This window comes from Temnothorax americanus, unplaced genomic scaffold (genome assembly GCF_048541705.1).
Source record: "Temnothorax americanus isolate GAGA-0224 unplaced genomic scaffold, ASM4854170v1 Scaffold5, whole genome shotgun sequence".
Classification (NCBI taxonomy): domain Eukaryota; kingdom Metazoa; phylum Arthropoda; class Insecta; order Hymenoptera; family Formicidae; genus Temnothorax; species Temnothorax americanus.
The window spans coordinates 5535012-5556654 of NW_027509657.1; the positions used below are offsets into that span (position 1 = coordinate 5535012).

The 21643-nt window shown below is 41.1% G+C and overlaps 1 protein-coding gene and 1 long non-coding RNA gene across 7 annotated transcripts in view; one reads left to right on the top strand and one right to left on the bottom strand.

Moving 5' to 3' along the window:
• LOC143903870 (uncharacterized) overlaps window positions 1-9907 on the bottom strand; it is a 313718-nt gene extending 303811 nt beyond the window's left edge. For both annotated transcript variants that reach the window (XR_013258816.1, XR_013258817.1), the window contains exon 1: window positions 9169-9907. This is a non-coding gene — a long non-coding RNA (uncharacterized LOC143903870). The remainder of the gene's footprint in view (window positions 1-9168) is intronic.
• A 155-nt stretch (window positions 9908-10062) lies between these two features.
• The window catches only part of LOC143903865 (uncharacterized), a 49909-nt gene continuing 38328 nt past the window's right edge, over window positions 10063-21643 (top strand). For 2 of the 5 annotated variants that reach the window (XM_077417872.1, XM_077417875.1), the window contains exon 1: window positions 10083-11098. In XM_077417872.1, coding sequence (XP_077273998.1) covers window positions 11060-11098 — 39 coding nt within the window. In that variant the 5' untranslated portion in view covers window positions 10083-11059. Of the gene's footprint in view, window positions 11099-21643 lie in introns of all 5 variants that reach the window. The other 3 variants (XM_077417873.1, XM_077417874.1, XM_077417871.1) reach the window with 3 other exon arrangements.

The following is a 21643-nucleotide window of genomic DNA, read 5'->3' on the forward strand; positions in this document are numbered from 1 at the left end:
ATGTGTGTGTGTGTGTGTGGAGTCTCACCTCGGTAATTCACACCTCGGAAAAGCCATTGTCCGGTCCCGCGCGGCCGTTTCCACCTTCGCGTCCCAGCCGTTTTTCTCGATCGCTCTTCATCGCGCGACCGTGCGCCAATATCGTGTTTTTGCCGGCTCCGAAATGAGACGGACTTGGTAGTCGGCACGCCGGGCTCTTTTGACATTAACTTCTGGACCAGCTCGGACTGGCGACGGGCTTCATCAAGGGGACTTTTCGCGAGGTAAACGAAATTTTTGATTTGTGGCGAGGACTTCAAACGCGGTGGAGGCGAGCGCGGAGAGTTGAAAAAGCGCGGGAGTTCTCTCTCGAGGATTAATGCATGACGGGCGAAATTAATTTAGATTGTAGATCATAATTCATGGCTGTGCGACTGCCTTGATTTACTAAAGTTGGTCGCGACTCGCCCTCTTTCTCTCTCTTCCTCTCGCCTCCCATTACGCGGATAAAAAGAAGATTTAGTTAATCATGCGAATGCTATCCGCAGCTGATGCACTTGGTCCGATAGTTACTTAAAATATATTACTATGAATGTACGTAATTGCACATCTGAACGGCTTGAGATAATCGTTATACGCTTAAAGTGATGTGTTTAGTAAAAACTTTCTTTAATTAATTATCTTTTATATAATAAAATATAAACTTGTTAGCCACATACATAAGCAACAAGTAAATTTTGCGCTATTAAAATGTCAAGAGATAAGCATATTATTGATATATTTTTATAATATATTTTACTAGTTACAGAACGTCTCATGAGAAAAAGAAATTTTATTTAGAAAGAAACTAATTCAATTATATGTAAAGAAAATATTTTTCTATCATATTATATATATTTGCAATGTATATTTTCAATCAACTTTTCCTAATACGTTTCGAATTTTGATTCCAACTTTTTGACTGAGATAGTTCGTTGATAATTCAGCTGAATAAAACCGTTTCTAACAAGTAGCATCCGGCTTGCAGTAGTTTTGACAAGTCAGAACTAGTTTTCGTTGATTTCTTAGACACAACGATAACGCGTATATATACACACCGACAGGGTTTCAGCGGAGCAGCAGAAACTTGACGACCGAAAACAACGGAATAATTTGATACGCGAGCCTATAGGAAAAGCGAAAATGATTTCACTGGAGATTTACGAGGCGCACGTAAGCGTCGATTGGTCCACGAAAATTTCTCCTGAGTGACTCAATCTTTTAGACGAAGATAAACGCCCTTAATTCCCGCGACCCTTTTCCGGATGAAGGGATCGACTGAAAAAACACCCTATATAAGTAATTCGATAGAGTGACCTGAAAGTTCTCCTTGATCGAGGCGCACATTCTGAGGAATGGCGATTATCGTGGTTCGACGGACGTTCAAGAAGTGAGCGATAAAACAAAATCGCGTTGGCGGGGTGTTAAGCTACGAGAAGTGAACGCGTTGCATATCGAGTGGAAAAATATTCAAATCATAAATATATCGGACGAGCGAATTCTTCTGTGATAAGTTTATAAAGTCCTCTTATATGCATATAAAAAATTATTTTAAAATGTTGAATAAAAATATAAAAATAAAATGTAAAAAGTAAAATTAACGCGAAAGGAAACCTATATTTCAACATTATTATGTATCGTTATTTATTTTTGCATACTACGCTCGTAACATTTTTGCTAGAATCTCCACAATTGCGACGGAAGTTGAAGCGGATATGACAAGGGATGGATGCGAGTTGGAGTGCTATTTAAATCATCTATAAATTCCACCGGACGCGTTCGCGAAATTCCTTCGGATTTTTCACAGATCCAATCCCAATTGGCTTCGTTTCCCGATGCGCGATGGGTGACGGGAAAGAACGGGGACACGTGTCGAGCTTTCCCGACGCGAAAGAGAGGATTCACTTAAAACGCACTGTGGCATGGCTGATATTCCGGGATGGCGTCGGAAACGCAAATTCACATTATTCCGAGTGCGCGAGCACTTTGTAACCAGCTGGGACGCATCGACGTAACGATCGATAGCGGTGGATATCGCGAAACCGCCTCCTCGCACGCCAGTTCCGCCGTTAATTGGACCTTTCAACTTACTTAGAATAAAATCAGACAGGAAGAGAAAAGCGAAGCAAAAGCAATTGGATCAAGCGTTTTTATAACACGATATATATAATTATTGTAAAGTGAAGATAAAAAGAGCGAAAAAAAACCTTAGACCAAGAAAGCTCGAGGAAAATCTGTAATATTTATATTATTTGTATAATATATACTTTCTCTATATATATAAAATTGCTTATAAAGATAAATCACAATTCCTATAAAACATCGAAAATTTTTTCGCAAATCTAACTAAAGTAGATTGAAAGTCCACGAGATGTCTAAAGAATATAAAGAGCTTTCACAGATTTCGAATTTTTCAGCTCGAGAGGAGTCGTTGTGTTCGGACAACCCACTCGGACGCCGACGCCGCATGATCAAGTACGAACAATCGCGGTCCATGAGGCGTCGCGACGCAGGGATAGTTTATTCTACGAGGCACGCCAATGCGAAAAAGAGAGAGAGAGAGAGAGAGAGAGAGAGAGAGAATCCGGATCCCCGGGATTTTTGAGTTATCGCGATACGTCCATTGCGATATAACGCACCGCCGTTGGCTGGTGCACACGGCGGCGTGAAAGAATTTACTGACTGACCGATAAAACGGCGATACTTTCGACGCCACGTAGATGGGACGTGCGACAAGCCAGTAACGTGGGATCAATGGGTCACGGAATTTTTCGAAACGTCGTTAAATCCCGCGCGTGTCAGCAACGTCCCGCTGCGCGCTGCCGCGTGCTTCGATACTGCAGGCTGCACCTTCGTGCGCACGCCATTATTTTTAATATCGCCGACACGGACAGCGATTGCGGTGTAAGCGCTTTTTACCTGATACTCGCGCGAGATCGACGTGATTTAATTTAGGGCCGATACGCCGTATAAAACCCCGCCATCGCCTTCGCGTTACACACGTACAGGCTACGTGAAACCGAAGTAAACTTTACCGAGCAATTGTGACATTAATACGTTAAACTTAAACGAATCCCTCAAATTTAAATAATTCGTTAAAAATACTAAGACAGCCTAAAAGAAAAAAGTTTTAGTCGATATTAAGCTTATTTTCCAATTAACCGCAAATAAACTTTGTTTGAAGTTTTGATTTAAGATTTTGTGTATTCTACCAAGATATTTAACATTTAAAAAAATAGCAACCAATTTTGATGGAGAGAAGATTTCGAAAACTCACGATAATATTTTTTATCACCCGGATCCTCAAGTCGTAGAACGACTGATAAAAAATGATAACAGTATCATATGAATGCGTGATCGCATGAGATTTGCAAGAGATTTGTTCGTGGACTTTTCTCGAAGCCTCCTCGTATAAGAGTGATCGTGGCCCGATGGCCGTAAAGAGAAATGGACACCCCGACGTATATCGCATGTTTCTGGAATGGCCGTCCGATCCGAGCGATCCAGATGGAGCGGAGCAAAGAAGGGGGCGAAACGATGTACTCTTTTTCGCGGCAATCTGTAACTTCGCCATCCGACGTTAACAACCCCACCAACACGAAGAGGGTTCTGCGGCTCTTCTCGTGGTGATTCACGATCTCCACACACTCTCCTAATCTTCTACTTCCTCGTCCCCTGTTTCGTCCCCTTTCTCCCGTTTATCTCGCCCTCAAAACTCGTTCCACCTCACTTGCCCTCGTTTCGAAGTATACCGACGCCGCGACGTGACGCTTCGAATAAACAGTCTTAACTGTTGGTAGAGGATAGCGAAGAGAGAGGGAGAAAGAGGAACGGGGAAGGGATGTAAAGAGAAAGCCCTTTTCCGGGATCCGCGAGTAGTTACGGACTGACGTTGCGGTCCGACTCTCGGGTGGCCGCAATCACTTCCCTCGCTCTACAAATGTTCCCTCGATGAGATCGACGCGAACCAAAGTCGAAAGTCGCAACCGACCCCGGCCGCGGTGCCATCAGAGTTGGTTTACAGAGAGTTGGCATATGAAATTACCCAGGAACGGATTAAAGGAGAGTTGCACTGCGTTAGCGGTGGTAACGGTACGTGCGCAAACCATATTTGAATTCAATAAAGTTTGGCGAGATCGCGAATAATTTCAATTATTTTTCAAGCGAATTAAACTTGAAACAATAGAACTTAAAGAAAGAATTATTGTCATTATTACAATTAAGTACATCCGTCATTAATTTATACGCGCGAGACTTTCTATCGGCGAAAAGCGTGAGAAACGCAGAGCGGGCGGCCGGGCGCGACATGGCTGTAGGCACAGTGAAGACATCCAAGACCGAAAACAGTCCCGGCGATACGCTTTTCGCCGATAAGAAGAAACAAAAAAATCTGCGGTTTCTCTTTGGACTTGTTTTTTTTACAAGGTTATCCGTTGACGTGCGAAGCGATTTCTCAACAAACTTTCGAACTTCACAAATATTCTATTGTCATTTTTTATTAACTTTTCGACTTCCAAGCGAGGCGAGCCTTTCGATATTTTAGAATAACTTTGACAAAAATTTTTAATAATTTTTATGGATTTTCGTGATTCATTTTTAAGCTATAAATTTTTATTTCAGACAAATAAATACATAATAGATACAATTTTCAAAAAGATATAATTTATTTACTCGGGACGAGAGCCATTCGTCCCATTTGGGAGCTTATATCGAGGAAAATCAGCATGGGAGTCGAAAGGTTAAATTAGCGTTAATTTCAAGTTGTAATTGGTTTAGTTTGCATATGGATTAAAAGCTGAATATTCTTCTCTGCAAAGTATCGGCACTATATGCGTCATCATTGTCACGCTGATAATTCAGAACGCCGAATTAAAAAAGCAGCAATGGAAAAATTTTTGAGTTACAACTCTTTCACATAATCATAACGTCGTATATAATGAATCTCGGAGTTTCAGAATATCTAAGACAGCGCGGTGAACCTCGTGCTAGTTTCAAAATTAAAACCTAACGACGGATAAAGCGAGAAGTTATACGACCAGTTTTTATCCAGTCCATTCTTATTCCAAGTCACGAAAGGTTTCGTGCGCCCGGAATACGCGAAGAGTTTTGTTATTGTATAACATATAGAGTGGTCGAAAAACACGAAGTTAAGTGTTATCTATAATTTTATCAGGATGAATTAACGGCGAACGTATACAACGAGTAGCGACGAGAAGTGTAAAACCTGGCACTGAAAATTTTCATTATCGCGTGTCGCGATTACGCGATAGCGTAACTTCCTCGTTTAAACAAGATATTATACAATTATTCATAAAATTTTCTCAGCGTACACTTCCGACAAAGCACGCTACTTCGGGCGTGTATTTTTAAAATTCTACCGGCGCGGCGTGAGCGCGAAAATATAAAAAGATGCCTCGCGAAAGTTCATTAACTTGAATACGAGAAGATAGCGCGATATGCGCTCCGTATAAAAGATTAAGATTTTCTGTAAAATTGTTCATTTATATTACCAATATTATTGATTTGTTGCGATTATAATTATATTTTCATTTCCTGACACATTTTTACTTCTTGATCTTTACCAAATTATATTTCTTATTTTTCTATTTTATTGAGACCGAATAAATAGATTTTCTTTCTTTTGCTTAAAATAGTAACACGAGTATCACGATTATTACTTATTTTACTAAACTTTCTTCGGTTGACAAAAGTTAGGGAAGGAATTAACATTGAGACCTACTTTTGGTTTGGTCCATCTACAAATTATCCGGCTGCACGCCAGTCGGTTTCGTACACCACAATCGCGTGAAGCATTCTGCTAGATCCTGTACGATATTCATCGTGATTCCATTGAAACGTCGAGCATCTCTTAAGAAGAGCGTTTTAAGCATCGCGAATATGGTCGGCGTGTCAAAGCGTGAAAATGAACGGGAAAGATTGAATTGCCTCGTGCTCTCGTCCGGTTTTTCAATGGATTTTTACACAAGACTAACAAATTCTTGTAGCCGTTAACGTGGTGTTTCACAGGCAACCAGAATAAAAAATAAAAATCTTACTATTCTCTCTTTTACGTTAAATTTTTTTATTCCAGAAAAACTCTTATCAGGCATCCCTTTGAAAAAATTCCTCTACGTATCTTTTAATAAAAAATCATATTCATAAATAATATTTTTGAACTTTACTCAAGCCACACGTAAAATTTGCAAAATTTGATGGTAGATTAAATTCTTATCGATAAATCTTTAAAAATTCTCTTCGGACTTTCACGAAATAAAAGTAACACAAAAGTACGCAATAATACATTATCAAGGGGAATAAATAGAGTCGCTGATATCTGATATAGTGATATAATATGCAGTTAGTGCAAAGCGAGAATTTCTCGTTTTACTCGTGCGCTTCATCTTATCGCGAGTATGCAATCGTCGCCGGGATTATCAAAGGTGGACGGTAAAGAACAAATTGAACCGCGTGCGCCGCAAACTGTTCTTTCATACGTCCAAAAACGCCATTCAACCGTCGCGCAGGTGCAGGCCGTTCCGGCAATCGCCGCACGTCTGCGGCACACCGCTCTCGGTGATTCGATTAAAGTGTCGCCTGCATTTTAAGAGGTTTTTGAACGTCACGTGCAAAAAGCCCGGCCCGGACGAGATGAAAGCGCCGCGACGCGACGCTTTGTCCCGAAGAATCACGCAATCCACGACTCGTTATTCCTCTCCGAACGTCAAACGTCAGGCGGCGCATCGACCGAAATAACGATAATTTGCAACACGATAATTAATCCCAAGCTCAGTCTCATGTGAATCGCTCTTTCTCATTTGCACAGACATATTTCTATTTTACGATTAGAGTACGTTCCTCAATTGTGCGCATAATACATATTTTTTTCAAATGTCTTATCGCAAAATATTTCTCCCAGAACAATTTCTTATAATCAAACAGTTATATAATACCCTTTTTGTCGTATTTTCCTTCACACATAAATCTCTTTCGCGTTAATGTAATTTAAGTTCTCGCGGCTCTATAATTTCGTCAAGTTGAGGAGTAAGACAAAGTATGATATTCGCGCCGCGGAAATGCACGCTCTGGAAACTAGAACGCACTTCTCCGGATTAAAGAAGAGAACTCGTACAACAAGAAATTTCCAGCTGACGAGAAAAAATCAAAGGATATATATATATATAAAGGTCGAGAAAAAAACAAATGACGTACTATCAGTGCAGTAATTTGTTGTTCTAGTTATATAAATATTATAAATAGCAAACAGCATACACACACACATATCGGATAATTTAAATAAATAATAAAGGATGAGTTACGTATTTCAAGACACTTTTATCGTATTTGCATCAAGCAAAGATTATTATCTTGAAATACCTCATTCTTTATTATTCTATTTAAAATCAGAGATTAAAAAATATCAATAATAAATATGTCGTCAAATCATTTTCTTATGAGAAAAATGTCGATATAAAGTTGATAAAAAAATTCATAGATAAATAAAAGTATATTTGCACATATGTACACATATCATCGCGCATTCTTCAAAATATATGCACGCATATATATACGCGTGTATGTTTGGGTCATAATACGGATCATAGATTTAATCGAGCGATTATCGTTGCGCGTGAGCCAGCATTACCGAAAACCGGTGTTTACCGTCTCGCATATCTTTACGAGAATACCCGCTGCTTTCACGGATAAGACGATAGACCCGCCTCCGCGCGAAAGCGGAGAAACGGAGGCGGTAGAGTGCGACGGAATCCGAAGCGAATCGCCTTTAATCCAGCGCGATGTCTCGCACGATCCCCGAGACGATCCCCGTCTCTGTCGCGTCTCGCGTCGCCCGCGCCGTCGAAGCCGTTCTCCCGATATTCCCGGTAAGTAAAGCGATTATCGATGTCGCTCCTCGCACGGTTGTACGAAATGACCGCGAAATCACGCGCGAGCGGGAAATTCTTTAATTAATATAATTTTTATTCCTCCAACAAAAATGTTATCGAAGGCTTTCCTTCACCGCTCTCCGATGTTTCAATTTGCCGATATCGATTACCTCGGTGAGGCCGAGCGTTAATTAGAATTATTGAAATAACTCGCGAATTACGATACTATTAATACGGACTCCCCCGAAAATAGAAACAAAATTTATTGTTAATTATTGCCTTGTATTAATTTTGAAAATTGAATAAACGACCCCGCTAGCAAAAGATTTATATAAAAATTTTCTAGTCTTTCTCAATTAATAACATTATAAATATTAATTAATAAATTAGAAATTAATTTTTATAGCTTTTTAAATGTAAATTGTGGATGTAATCACTGGATATAATCACTTACTGTAATGAAGAGATGAAAAAGAAAGATTAACTTTTTTTAAAAGCTCGCGCTAACCAATATTGCTGGAGCTTTCCTGCAGTTAACTTAATGTATAAAAAGCAGCGAGAGAAGCGTTATACTTTTTGTTTACTTTCGCGATCGGCTCGTCGGCGCAAGAGAGTGTATTTATGTAAAACTTTGAAAAGATTTTCAAAGAAGTTTTCGTTACGTGTTCCATGTTTTCTCCCGTATACCTGGTTGTACATCAACTTTGCGAATAAGTTACCGATGACGTGCGACGAAGTAATCGATAAAGGTAATCGATGCGATAAATCATCCATCGAAGAAAACGCTAACGCTATCGTTGTATAGAAATATCCATGCATAATAATAATAATACATACGCATAAAAAAAGGTTCGGTAAAACAAAAATTTGAGCTATACGATTAAACAACAAATGTCATTAAATATGAATTACCCCCATATTGTAATATATATCATTATATTATGTCCGCGAATATATTATTGTGCATATTTGCGACTCAAAATTATCAACAAATAAGTACGTCGAATCGACCGACGCCACCGACGGGCGATCGAAAAGTCATGAGAAACGCGGAGCGGACGCGACACGATTTCGGAGTCGCACGGTATACGCGAAAAATTTGGGAAGAGCGCGGGGAGCGGGGCGAGAATGTCCCTTTTCAGAACAGCCGGGCGAAATAATCAAGAATAACGAGATCGCGACGTCCACAAAAAAGTACAGCCCTTGGCGTACATTTATGTACGCCGAGCTCATTTTCGACAAATAAAAAGAAGTAATTGCCACTCACGTATCGTTGAACCCCAGAAGTCCCCGCTCGAAGTCCGCCATTTGCAATGCCCGAAGAGGAGTAGATTTCGTTGCCGCCGCCTCCGAACGTCGCAAGACCCATTAATCGCGATCACCGTGGAGTCTGGACCATCAGGGCACTCGAGACGATCGCCCCGGCCCGTCGCTCAATTCGACACTCCCGACACACGTTCGCACGCGAGATTCACATCCGACGGACAAAAAGACGCGACAAGCGCGTAGCGGCCGCGATTCGCCGCCGGAGCCGTGCCGCTACGCGATCGGAATGAATCTAGCCGTTAAAAATCGGGAGGAGGGGGGGGGGATGCGTTCGTCGAGCGTTCACGCCGCGAGCGGCGCCGCGCCGCTTCATTGAATACGAGCCATATACTAAGTACGCGAAAACGAATAAACTCGAAAAATGAGTTATACATAATATGTATACAGCTAAATCGAAATAACGCTTTAATGTACTAAAGACGGATCGATTCACTTTTGTATAACGTTGATAAAACACTCGTATGTGAATTTCTCGTTACAATCGCGCGGGAGCGACATATCGGCGCGCTGATGTTAGTCGCGAATAATCACACGTTTCGCGTACCTCTCGTCGCACTCGTCGTCGCGCCGAAAAAGTTCCCATTTACTTGTTACTTCGTAGGGAGAGATCGAACGCGGAGCTTAAAAAGTGTCGCTCGCGAGCCGTCGCATTTGGTCGCAATTACTTACTGCCGCTTGCTCCGCTTGCTCGCCGAGGTTGTTTACGTTTTTTGCGCTCGAGGCTCGCGGCTAAATTCCTGGAAGACGGTTGACGCGGCGTAGCTTCCCCCACTCCCCCACTTGTTCAAAAATTTTCCTATTGGCCCTATTGCCACAGTCGCGAGCTCGCGACAGTATTAGTACGAACTCGTGGCTCGAGGCTGTGTTCAGCTCGCTCCGCGCGTTTCTCGCGTTCTCCAAACCCTCGATCGTGAATCTTGTGTGCGAACGAGCGTCGGAAATGGAGGTGTCGAACGACGGGCGATCTTCTCAGTGCGCGCGCGTGTGTGTGTGTGTGTGTGTGTGTAAATTCGTACGATCGACCATTAACGTGTTTCTCAGTGTAAATGGTGGGTGGCTTTAAATTAATTGATCTATCGCATAGAACACAGCGGATTTAACAAGTTTTAGTTCCATTTAACGCAAGCGAATGGCAAATTCGTGTCTCTTTGCTCGCCGAGAATGCGAGAACACCGAGAACCTCGCGTCGGAGTAACGTGTCTACCATCGTTGCGTACATCGGGCTTGAAAATTTCCGTGTTTCATACGCAAGTGAATTTGGGAGTCGGAAGTTTGTCTCGTCTCGAGACAATGCGTACACTTTTTTCGCTTTCCCGTACGATCAATGTGTCTCTCGACGTTCGCCTGTCGAAATTCATACGAGTGTTTTATCAACGTTATACAAAAGTGAATCGATCCGTCTTTAGTACATTAAAGCGTTATTTCGATTCAGCTGGTATATACATATATAACTCATTTTTCGAATTTATTCGTTTTTGCGTACTTAAGGCTCGTATTCAATGAAGCCGGCGCCCGCGTCGCTCGCGGCGTGAACGCTTGACGAACGCATCCCCCCCTCCCCTCCTTCCGATTTTTAACGGCTAGATTCATTCCGATCGCGTAGCGGCACGGCTCCGGCGGCGAATCGCGGCCGCTACGCGCTTGTCGCGTCTTTTTGTCCGTCGGATGTGAATCTCGCGTGCGAACGTGTGTCGGGAGTGTCGAATTGAGCGACGGGCGATCGTCTCGAGTGCCCTGATGGTCCAGACTCCACGGTGATCGCGATTAATGGGTCTTGCGACGTTCGGAGGCGGCGACAACGAAATCTACCTACTCCTCTTCGGGCATTGCAAATGGCGGACTTCGAGCGGGGACTTCTGGTTCAACGATACGTGAGTCGCAACTACTTCTTTTTTTATTTGTCGAAAATCAGCTCGGCGTATAAATAAACGCCAAGGACTGTACTTTTGATGGACGGTCGGTTATTATTTATATCAATTATTTCGCTCGGTTTTTCTGAAAAAGGGACGCCACACGCTCTTCCCGAATTCGTCGTATATACCGTAGTCGCGTTACGTTAGCGCGAGATCGTGTCTCGCTTGCTTCGCGTTTCTCGTGTCTTTTTGCCTGTCGAGAAGTTTTGCGCGTAGACGAGTGTGATGTGAATCTCGCCTGCGAACGAGGATCGGAACCGGGAGTTTCGAACCCCGAGCGAACGAACGATCGTTTCGACGATCTTCTCGATAAAAATAATATTTGAAAATATGAGGTGCTAACTTCCCGCTGGAAACTCAAGTTAAAAAAAAATCGATTTCTACCGTGAAATTCTGTAGTTCTCGAAGAGTTGTACAGTTCCTGATTTTAACGATAGTTTCGGTCTTTAAGTATTTTTAAATAAATATACACGTTCGCGCGCACGAGCATCCGAGTCTCGCGATAATTAATTCTTTCCTTCGCGCGGTAGGTCGGGGCAATGACGGTGACAGCGGCGATGCCGCTTTGTATGTAAAACCAGCGAGTTTCACCGCGGAGAGAGAGAGGCGCGCGCTCGCGTCATGCATGGAACATCAAGTATCTTCTCTATAGCGGTGGCTGCTGCGCGCGGGATCGGTATTTTATTTTTTTTATTTTTTTTTATTTTTAGGATACCATAGAAATTTTATTGCACACGCGACGAATAATATCCCATAAAAGTACCGAGCCATCGTGCGCGCAATACCGCCGCGGGATGCGCGTTTAGGGTTACCCCGGCAAATTCGTGACACGCATCGAAAAATTCACCGTTTCGCAGGTCCCGAGAGTTGTCGCGAACTCTTCCTTTTACGCGTCCACAACTTGACTTTATTTCATTCTGAACAATAAAGCATTTACGCGACGTGCGAAAAGAATCTGATGGCACCCATCAGACTCTTTTCCAATGTCGTCTCTGCTTTTTCATCAATATCTCTGGTTGTTGATAAATTCGTGTTACGCCTGCGCCTAATGCGTGTTTAATCAATTGTCAATCGATCTCTTATTTACGAGCTGTCGTAATATAGATTAATAAAGGAAATGATAGAGGATAGTTATAGTTGTGTGAAATTTAATTACGACGATAGGTATATACAAAAAATTTCGTAATTAAATTTCCTTTGTCCATTATTCAAATTTTATGATTGAACAAGCGTTCCATTGAGAACAAAAATAAAAGATAGTAATTCTAATTTACCTAAAATTTAACTCGGAAGAAAAAAGATTGCAAATTTGTCGTTCGAAATGTATCGTACGATTAAAATATATTGAAGTACTTTTCTTATTATTATATAGATTTTTATAATACATACAAATACCATAAAACTCTTAGAAATTTTTCAAGAACGTTTGGGGCTTGGAAAAATCGGAAGTAACGGGTCTGTTCGGCTTTCTGGTATATAATTGCGACCGTGCGTTTGTATCGCCCGGAGTTTGCAGACGAAATGCCTTGCAAAGTTTGTGGCGTGCGACGAACAGAGCGCGCGCCCTCGCAAATAATAGCGTACTCGCGGTTGTTTAGCGGACATTGTGCGGCGTAATTGCCTGATCGAAATGATTTCGCACGGTCTCTCCTGACGAAATTCCATACAGCCGCTACGGCCGTAATTCGGTAACCCCGTTATTACCTTGCTGAACGCGGGTTCGGAACAAGCAGCACACCGCCGGTAACATCCCTCTCCTCTCTCTCTCTCTCTCTCTCTCTCTCTCTCTCTCTCTCTCTCTCGGACAGTCTCGGACCCTCTCTCTTTCCCTCCCTGAAATTGTACCGGTAATTTTATGTCGGACGAGCGTGTTCGCGCGAGTTACATCCAGCGGCATTTTAACTGATTTACGATCTCACGGTCACGTTAAAGTACGCTGTATTCGAATATGGATCTTCATCATATGGCTACTCAACGCAAACACTTAAATTAACGTGTCTTTAGGCCTGTGCTTTTCAGCTGAACTTCTTGCACGGTTCATCTTTTCTCTCTTTCTCTTCAACATGAAAAGAAAAGAGAGAAAGATGAACCGTGCAGAAGTTAAACTGAAAAGAACAGGCCTTTTATCCTTCCTTTCTTCCAGAAAAACGTATTTTTGTTTTTGATAGATATTTTTATTAAAGCGTTATTTGTTAAGCATTCTGATTTAAAATGAGTTTATAAGCACAGGTGCTTGATACAGAAAAAGTTTATTATTGAACGTGGCCGAAATGAATGAACATAGGAGATACATACGTGTTTAGTCTTTTCAAGAAAATTAATTAACATAATTTTTTACGGTTAATTTTGGGCTCTGGACTCAATTTTTTGAATCTGGCCAATAAGACGATCGGATGGTCACGTCAAACATATTCGATATAACGCGCAATACGATCTGTCGAATACGTTCGCTGTATTCGCACGAGCGGCTTGAAAAGGCATTCATTTTCCCTTTGTGCGGAAGCCCGCTTTCTTCCTTTATTTCGGCGAAAAGATCACGCGGATTTTATCTTCGGAAGAATATTCATCCTCCATTCCTCTTTCTCCTTCTTTTTTCCTCAGTCCTCCGCCGAAAGATTGCGCGGATTTCATCCTCTAAAGGCATACTCATTTCCGCTCTGTATCGGGACTCGCGTACTTTACTTTGCTTTTCGCTTCTCGCTGCGCCTTTGATAAAAGATTACGCGGATTTGATCCACGAATCACTATAGTAAAGGGGAGGAGTGTGCGGGATATGTTAACTCTCTCTTCGAGATCCAAAACCAATAATGGACTAAAAAAAACGTTTTCTATTCTACGCAATGCAAAGAATAATTAATGTATAGTTAGGATATTTTTAACTATACTTTTGTATAATTATAAATATATATATTTTAAATTATTTTAGAAATGGATTCTTCAATGATTTACTATATTATTATATTATTTGTGTGTTACATTTATTTAAATTGTTTGACATTCTTAACGATTAACTCTCTTGGAGGATAACTTGTGCAACTGAAACTTAAGTCTCGTTAGTTTCCATACAGATTCGACCTCTGAATTATTATAGTGGGCCGAATGGGCGTATGCACGTCGCGCGAGGAGAACTGCGCGAGCTGCGAGAGATTAGGTTCGTTTTACTTGCGGATTTATCCGTTCGATTACGTGCGAGAGCGAAACCGCGCTATCTATAGCTCGGCATCGAAATGGCGAGTACGTTCGCGTGATTACCGCGCTACGAGCAGATTAATACGGGAAATACGGAGATACGACCGACGATAGAGCTCGTGCACGGATAGAAAAACGTTGCAGAGGCCAAATATACAAATTGTGCGAGTATTTGAGAAATAATTCGCATCACATGGGATTTCGATTGCCGAAATGGATAATTAACGTAACATATACATTCGAATTATTAATATACAGCATAGACTAAAATTTTTAATTCATCGTGCATTCTATTGTATCATTAAAAAAAATCTTTTTTTTTTTATTCTTTAGTGTATTTACACATTTACATTTAAATATAGATAATTGTTCAAAAAGTAACAAAACAATAAGATTGTTGCAAGGTATAGTGTCGAACATTGTTATTACGTCAATTATTAATTACAGAGAGGCAGTATTAATTCTTGGTGCATTTACGGTATCAGCGCATGAATAAAACTTCTTCGATGATGCCAAGTTCGATGCTCGTCGAGTATTGAATCTATAAAGTTTGATGCATTCTCTCTTTGAGAGCGAAATCCGCGCGACTTTTTCAAGATGACGCCGGTCCTTTAAACGCGCAGGGGGGTGTGCAGACGAAATATCTCTGCGACGTTATAAGATATATATTTTCGGATTTTGATCTCGTCCTACATAACACCGCGAGGACCACCGCGCGTCACCCCCGCGACGAAATTTTCCCCCTGCCCTCGGTCGCATTACCCGGGCGACTTATCGAGTTACAAAGACGTATATCGCCGGGAAGCGATTGGATTTTCCCGACCGCCGTCTAGCACCCGACGAAGAAGAAGGCTCCGGGGAACGAGATCGGTTTTATATATATATATGCGTGCACGGAATGTACTGGGTGTCCGACGTCAATCGAAATGAGGTCAAATGTCAGCAAATGCGAAAAACAATATATTCTGTATTATAAGAAAAATATATATTTAGAATTTTATATCTGTAAGAAATAGTCTCCGTTGGTTGTATACGCTTTCAGTTTGCGAGGATACTTTTATATTATACTACTCTATATAACTTAATAATGTTAATATTTATTAATTATTAAAAAACATCTTATCCTCTGGAAAGCTGCTTTTTCGTAAGAATTGCTTTCATTTCTATTTCACTTCTTTTTTTAAACCGTTTTTATATTAAATCTTTGTATAGATCTTACAATACGTATTTTCCTATATAAACTTTTGAACATATACTTGGAAATGAATGAGCTCCGAGACACCCAGTGTGCATCCGGCTGGCGCATACGTAGATCTTATGTCTCGGCACATGATAATTTAGGGTTGAATCGGCGCGGTGCTCGATCTTTATGCATCGGCAACGGTTGCCAAGTGTCCCGCCCAATCTTCGAGCTGGAAATACTTATTTGTAGGAGAGCATCGCACACCGGCTGTCTCCGACGAACGAATCGCCGATAAAGATTGCCGCGCCATTGGCAGCGCCTATATGCACACGGTGGTCGCCAAGCCGCGGGTGGTCGAGAGGTCGAAGAAGAAAAAGTAGAAGTAGAAAATCCGGATGCAATGGCGCGTTTATCGTGGCCGGAAGAGCGGCCGAGATCGCGGTTAGTTAAATGGCGAGTGGGGAGTCAGCTAGAAAAATTTATATCTTGTTGTTGGTACGCGCACTTCTTTTACCAACAAATCCGTTGTGATAACTCCGCGCTTTATATCTTCTCCAGCTTTTCACAATTGAGATGCGTTTGCGAACTGAATTATACGCCGAGTAAAGCTCCCGATTAATGGCAGTTCGGCGATAATTATTACTCGATCATTTGGCCGGATCTGATCCAGTCGGCATTATCGCGATTTTGATAAATAGTATAACAATACGCGATCATCGACGACCGAACGAAATCGTATCGTTGCCGGTTCGTTGGCGACTCGTCGTGCAGTCGCCGTTAATTATGATTGAACGCTAATTAATCGAGATACTGCCAGTGCGCATAATTATGAAATTAAATGGATGGAGTTACAATAATTTCATCGGTCCGGTACATTCATCAAGGGAATTACGCAATTATTTTGATCCTCGAGGGCCGCGCACTCGACACCTATCATCGAAGTCACTGAATCTGTCAAGGAAAAATCGACTTCAATTGCGACGGAACTGGCTTTGAAGCTAAGATGGGAAGTTGCTCCGCTGGGACATCTCATATATCAGAGAGATATATCGGCAGAATATTGTCTGCGACGAAATTATTGTACAATGATATAGACTAGTGCAGTGGGACAACTTTGTATTGCGATGCAGTCGAGGGCCGCGAGAAGAGGCTTTTAACCCGGCTAATCCGATGGGAAAGACATTCGGTCGATGGTCGGTGTCAAAAGGTTGTTAGGTTGGTTACTCCGGGAACCAGTTAATCTTTTTCTCAGCCCGTAGGGACGGGCGCCAGTACGTGACTCGCGACGGGACGGGTAAACTTTTATTAAAAATCTAATTGGATCAGAACTCGGACCCGAGGGCCACTCCGCTATCGTGGTGTGTGTGCGTGTGAAGAAGAAAAAGTGTGCGCGACGTCACCATTCGGCCGCCTATGCTATATAAACTAATTTAAACAATATAGTTGGATTTTTTAAGAAAATAGTATCTAAGAATCTTGATACGAGGATATTAAGAAGTAAAAGTATGTTATTAGTAAGATCAATTTGAAAAATTCGACGACATTTTCCGAGTTTTTCTTTAGGACAAAGGTCATGCTGCGTTTAAGATAGCAATGGCATGAAAAAACCATTGACTTTTAGAGACGCAAGAGCATCAGGCAATCCGAACAGAGAGCGCTACGAGAATCGGATTGATTCACGCACGGTTGCAGAACAGGCTAACCGTTTTTTTGGAACAGCGGCGGACACAAAGTGGCTACGCGTTCGCGTCATGTCATTTCTCGCTCGCTTTAACTCGGTTGATTGAATCATGAACGCGGTACGGCTCTTTTGCGCATTTCCCGCGGGTCTGGCTGCGAGTCGACGATAGACGAGATTAAGTTTGGCCGTCTGATGAACTTTGATCGTCCAGCGTTCTGCGTTCTGCCCTTTCCACGGATCCGGAACGGAACGCGGCGACATTTTTGTTTTACACTTTTAACTTTTAAGAGAGACATTTTATCATGGCGCTCATGCGTCTTCCGTTACGCGGTATTTAACTTGACGAAATACGGCAGTCAGACTGCCAGAGTCCGGACGGACTCTGTTTCAATTTTAATTAATTCTGAAATACTTAGCTCTGGTTACCGGCGTACGGTTTCGGTATGGCCGATCTGAATTTTAAAGAGTTAACATATCCGCGTCCGCGACGCAGAATATAATTATTGTTAAAACGAGATAAAACACTCCTCGAAGCTTATGAAATGACTGGTCTATTGCGATTCGCCGTCGTGTAAATCAGCACGTGCATGGAATAGCAGCGCTGACGGCGAATACAAATTTAATTAACTTAATTAAATTCCAAGCGTACAAACAGTCATGGCGGCACAGCGATGCATACGTTAACAGACAGACCGTATAAGAGGAACTATTATCGCTAACGACTGACTTTAAAGTTCCGTTTGCACCGATCTAATATACCTACGCCATAAGAAACTGAGACTCCGCGAAGAGATTTTTGCCTCTATTTCGACGTTAATTGTGTCACGCGCGCGCTCGTATTGCGCTTTTCATATCGCGAACTCGGAGTGACAGTTACCGTTGCAGAATTTCCGTTGCTATAAAATTATTTACAGGCCCCGTAATTCGTTTGCCCTTCACAATTATAAAGTTCAGTTCTCGAGATAACTCATTTAGAACTTATTTTTAGACGATATAACTACGCGCGCGCCAAGATAAAGGTAAATTTGTTCGTACGAATTTCTCCTTGTGTTTTCGCCAGCGCCAAGTTTTGAAATAGAACGTAGGAGGCATTTGATAAATTATTATTGTAAATTGTAAAGAGATATCAAACTGTGCTATTACCGCGTTTGCATCAACAGTCAATGATCGATATCGCATGTTTGATGAGAATTTAGGAGCATACAAATTAGCTTTTCCGGTATTATTATGTATTATTATATCTTATACATATCTCGAGAAATAGAAGGTATCACGTTTTCACGTTTCACCTGTACGAGCGATATAAGTATTGAAGAGAGCGCTTTTGATATCTCGGTATCGTTATCAAGAAGCGAAGCCTCTGACAATAAGGTTCGCTTGAGGTTCAATTTTCTTAATGACTAGAAGACATCAGGGACAGTTACGCGCACACATGCACACACAGACGCACACGCCATTACCTTCCGCGCTTCTATGAAAATGTAAATCCTGATCCCGAGGGGGCAACAGGTGCTCGATATACCAATCGCATCCGGCCTTTGTGTTCCTTGCGCCCTCCTCCGTTCTCCTCAGCTAGCGGCTTCCTCGCGTTACCTATCTCTTCGCGTCGGCGTCGCCTTATGGGCTTTATAATACGTATTAACGTTTTTGCCGTATTACGCGTTTTATTCAGTTTCTTGTCCCGGGCATTTCGTTTCTTTTGCCCCCGCGAGATCGTTCCGCGGAAATGACTAACGCAATTAATAATGCTTGCGATTAGTTTTACGAAGACCAAAGATTCTTGTTACGCTTTTGTGTAATATTACGATAAAAGAGATTTGCAGTTTTTATACATTTATTTGTTACCTCGAATAATCTTGTTATTAAAACCATAATTTAGCGTTAAATACGATTGACGAATATATTAGTTAATTAAGTATGTCCAAAAACTTCCTGGTATGTCGAAGAAAAGTTAAGGAAGTAAAAATATAATGTATAAAAAAGTATATATAAATAATTCTCGTTTTCCGTATATAATCAGCTCTTTTTATACAGTATTTAAAAAATTTGAGAGAGAATAAAAATAAATTTTGTGCTCTGATGAGAAATTAGTACAGATAAATCTTGCAAAAACAAGGATATTTTTAAAGTTAGCGTCAAATCGCGCAGTTATATAAATATACTAGCTGGTTACTCGGGGCTTCGTCCGGGCGTCTTTTTTTAAAACAACTTTATTTGTGTTATTACTATTTAAATCTCCATTTTTTATTGTAAATTCTTATAGCTTACTTTTTGTAAGCTTTTTAAATTTTTTTAAATTGGGTTGTACAGAAGGCGTCATTAATGCCTTCCACCTGAAGCATAGTACATGTCACGTGCACTATAGAAATCCCAAGAACAGCTAGGAAGGCATTAATGACGCCTACTATACCACAATGGCACATATAGCCTACTCCTGTTATTCCTGTTACTCAGGAAGATATAAAGCTATCCACCGGTGTAAAAATTTTTGAAATCGATTCAATAGTTCCTGAGATTATTCTGAACAATAGTACAGACAAATTTTTCTTCTTTATATATTATAATAGTAGAGATTTGATGAAAATTTAATAAGACATGATTTGTATGTGTGTGGCTAAAGAATGTGAGAGGGGGGGGGTGATGCTCATTTTTTCATCATTATCTTACTCTTTCGTGAACATAAATCGTTTCACGACGCAAGAAAAGCATTTTCAAAGAACGATCCTCACCTCGTTCGCGAAGAATCTGGGATCCCACGAGCGCCCGAAGAGACACTGGGAAGAATCTATATGTCCTCTTCGTAGAATCTGAGGAGGACAGCGTCCGTAAATCCGTCGCGGCTTCTTAACCCCGTCGGCCGGCTTCCGACACTTTTTGGCGATGGCTCTTTTATCCTTGCTTCTGCATCTCATTAATCTCGAGCTCGAGCACAATCTCCGTTCTTCAACGAAACCACGGGACGATCGTATATACGACGCGCGCTTCGTCGAGATTAAAATTCACATACTGGCGCGCGATCGAGTCCAATGACACTACTCTTGTGATCAATGGCCCACTTCTTAACACACCGTGGAATTGTCTGTCATTGAAAAATTTTGTGCTCCATGTTCACTATTTCTCGCTTTTTAGAAAGCTCATTTTCACTATTTTAGTGAAACAAGACAGCTTCAAAATCAACTAATATTTATTATTATTTCAAAAGTATCTTAACAAAAATTTGAATTTAAACGGGAGTATAAACTCTGTTGCTTATTCAAAATTATTATAAATTATAACACAGTCGAATTCCATAAGCGGATTTGTTCGTTTATCGAAACGAATGTTTTTCTTAAACATTACACGATGTTTCGTTCAGTTTGTTGGAAATGTCACTGTTGCAAAACACGGTTTAATCGATATAAATTGGCATGTAACTTTCGCGCAAAATTCACGTGAATTGACGTAAAACAAACGCGAATAAATATCGTAAATATTTGTCGTTAACAACATGACCAACAACGCAACATCCGTTTTTAATTGTTTCGCAGCACGAGACTAACGAAAGGCTGGTCCAATATTGTTTACCATGGAAACATTTTTTTCCTACTTCAAAACGTGTTAAAAACGATTGGTTATATATAATCTCGCGTATATTTTTTGTTTCGAAAAATGCCTCATTTGATTTCAATGTATAATTGTGATATTGCGATTTACTAAAATTTACGTTTTAAATAACATGTGTAACATGTGTGTTGTTTGTTTCAATGAAACATTTATTATACCAAAAATGTACCTCCAATTGTCAAAAACAGCTTGATGATGAAACATCGAGATTGATAATATAAACTACAAATTTCATTTCAAATCTCGGAATTAACATTTTGATCATACTTTTCCATACAAATTATAAAGTGGATACTTTTAAATTAAAGATAATTTATGTGAAATTAAGAATTATATAAAGACAATTAAGTATTACTTTAGGATATTTTCAGGGTCATATTTCTACTTCACAAACTTGTGAATGGAAGACGATGTTTGTCAAACGCATAAACGCGTATGCATTGCAGCCGCGCGCATTATGGAAACTAAAACGCGGGGTCGTTGCACGTCAACCGCGGGGGTCATCCCGTTAGGGCGATATTGTAAACGCGCATTTGAGCGTTGTTTGCGACAGATGCAAGCATATCAGTCTTTTCTATTTTTGGTCTACCAATTAGTTTGGCGCACTGCCGCGGGCCATGCGCGTGCAAATTTCCGCGAGGGTTTCGCGTGAAAGCGCACAGTTACCAGCGATTCGCGAGTAATATAAATGCGCAATAAGCGGACTGCAGGACGAAAATATAGTCAGTTTACCCGCTCGGTTTGCCTATCAATTTATTGGTTTAACCTCACCGAAATACGATTTTGAGTTATTTTTACACGCAGGAAAGAATTCAGCGCGTACGCCGGGGGAGGAAAATTTATTTTC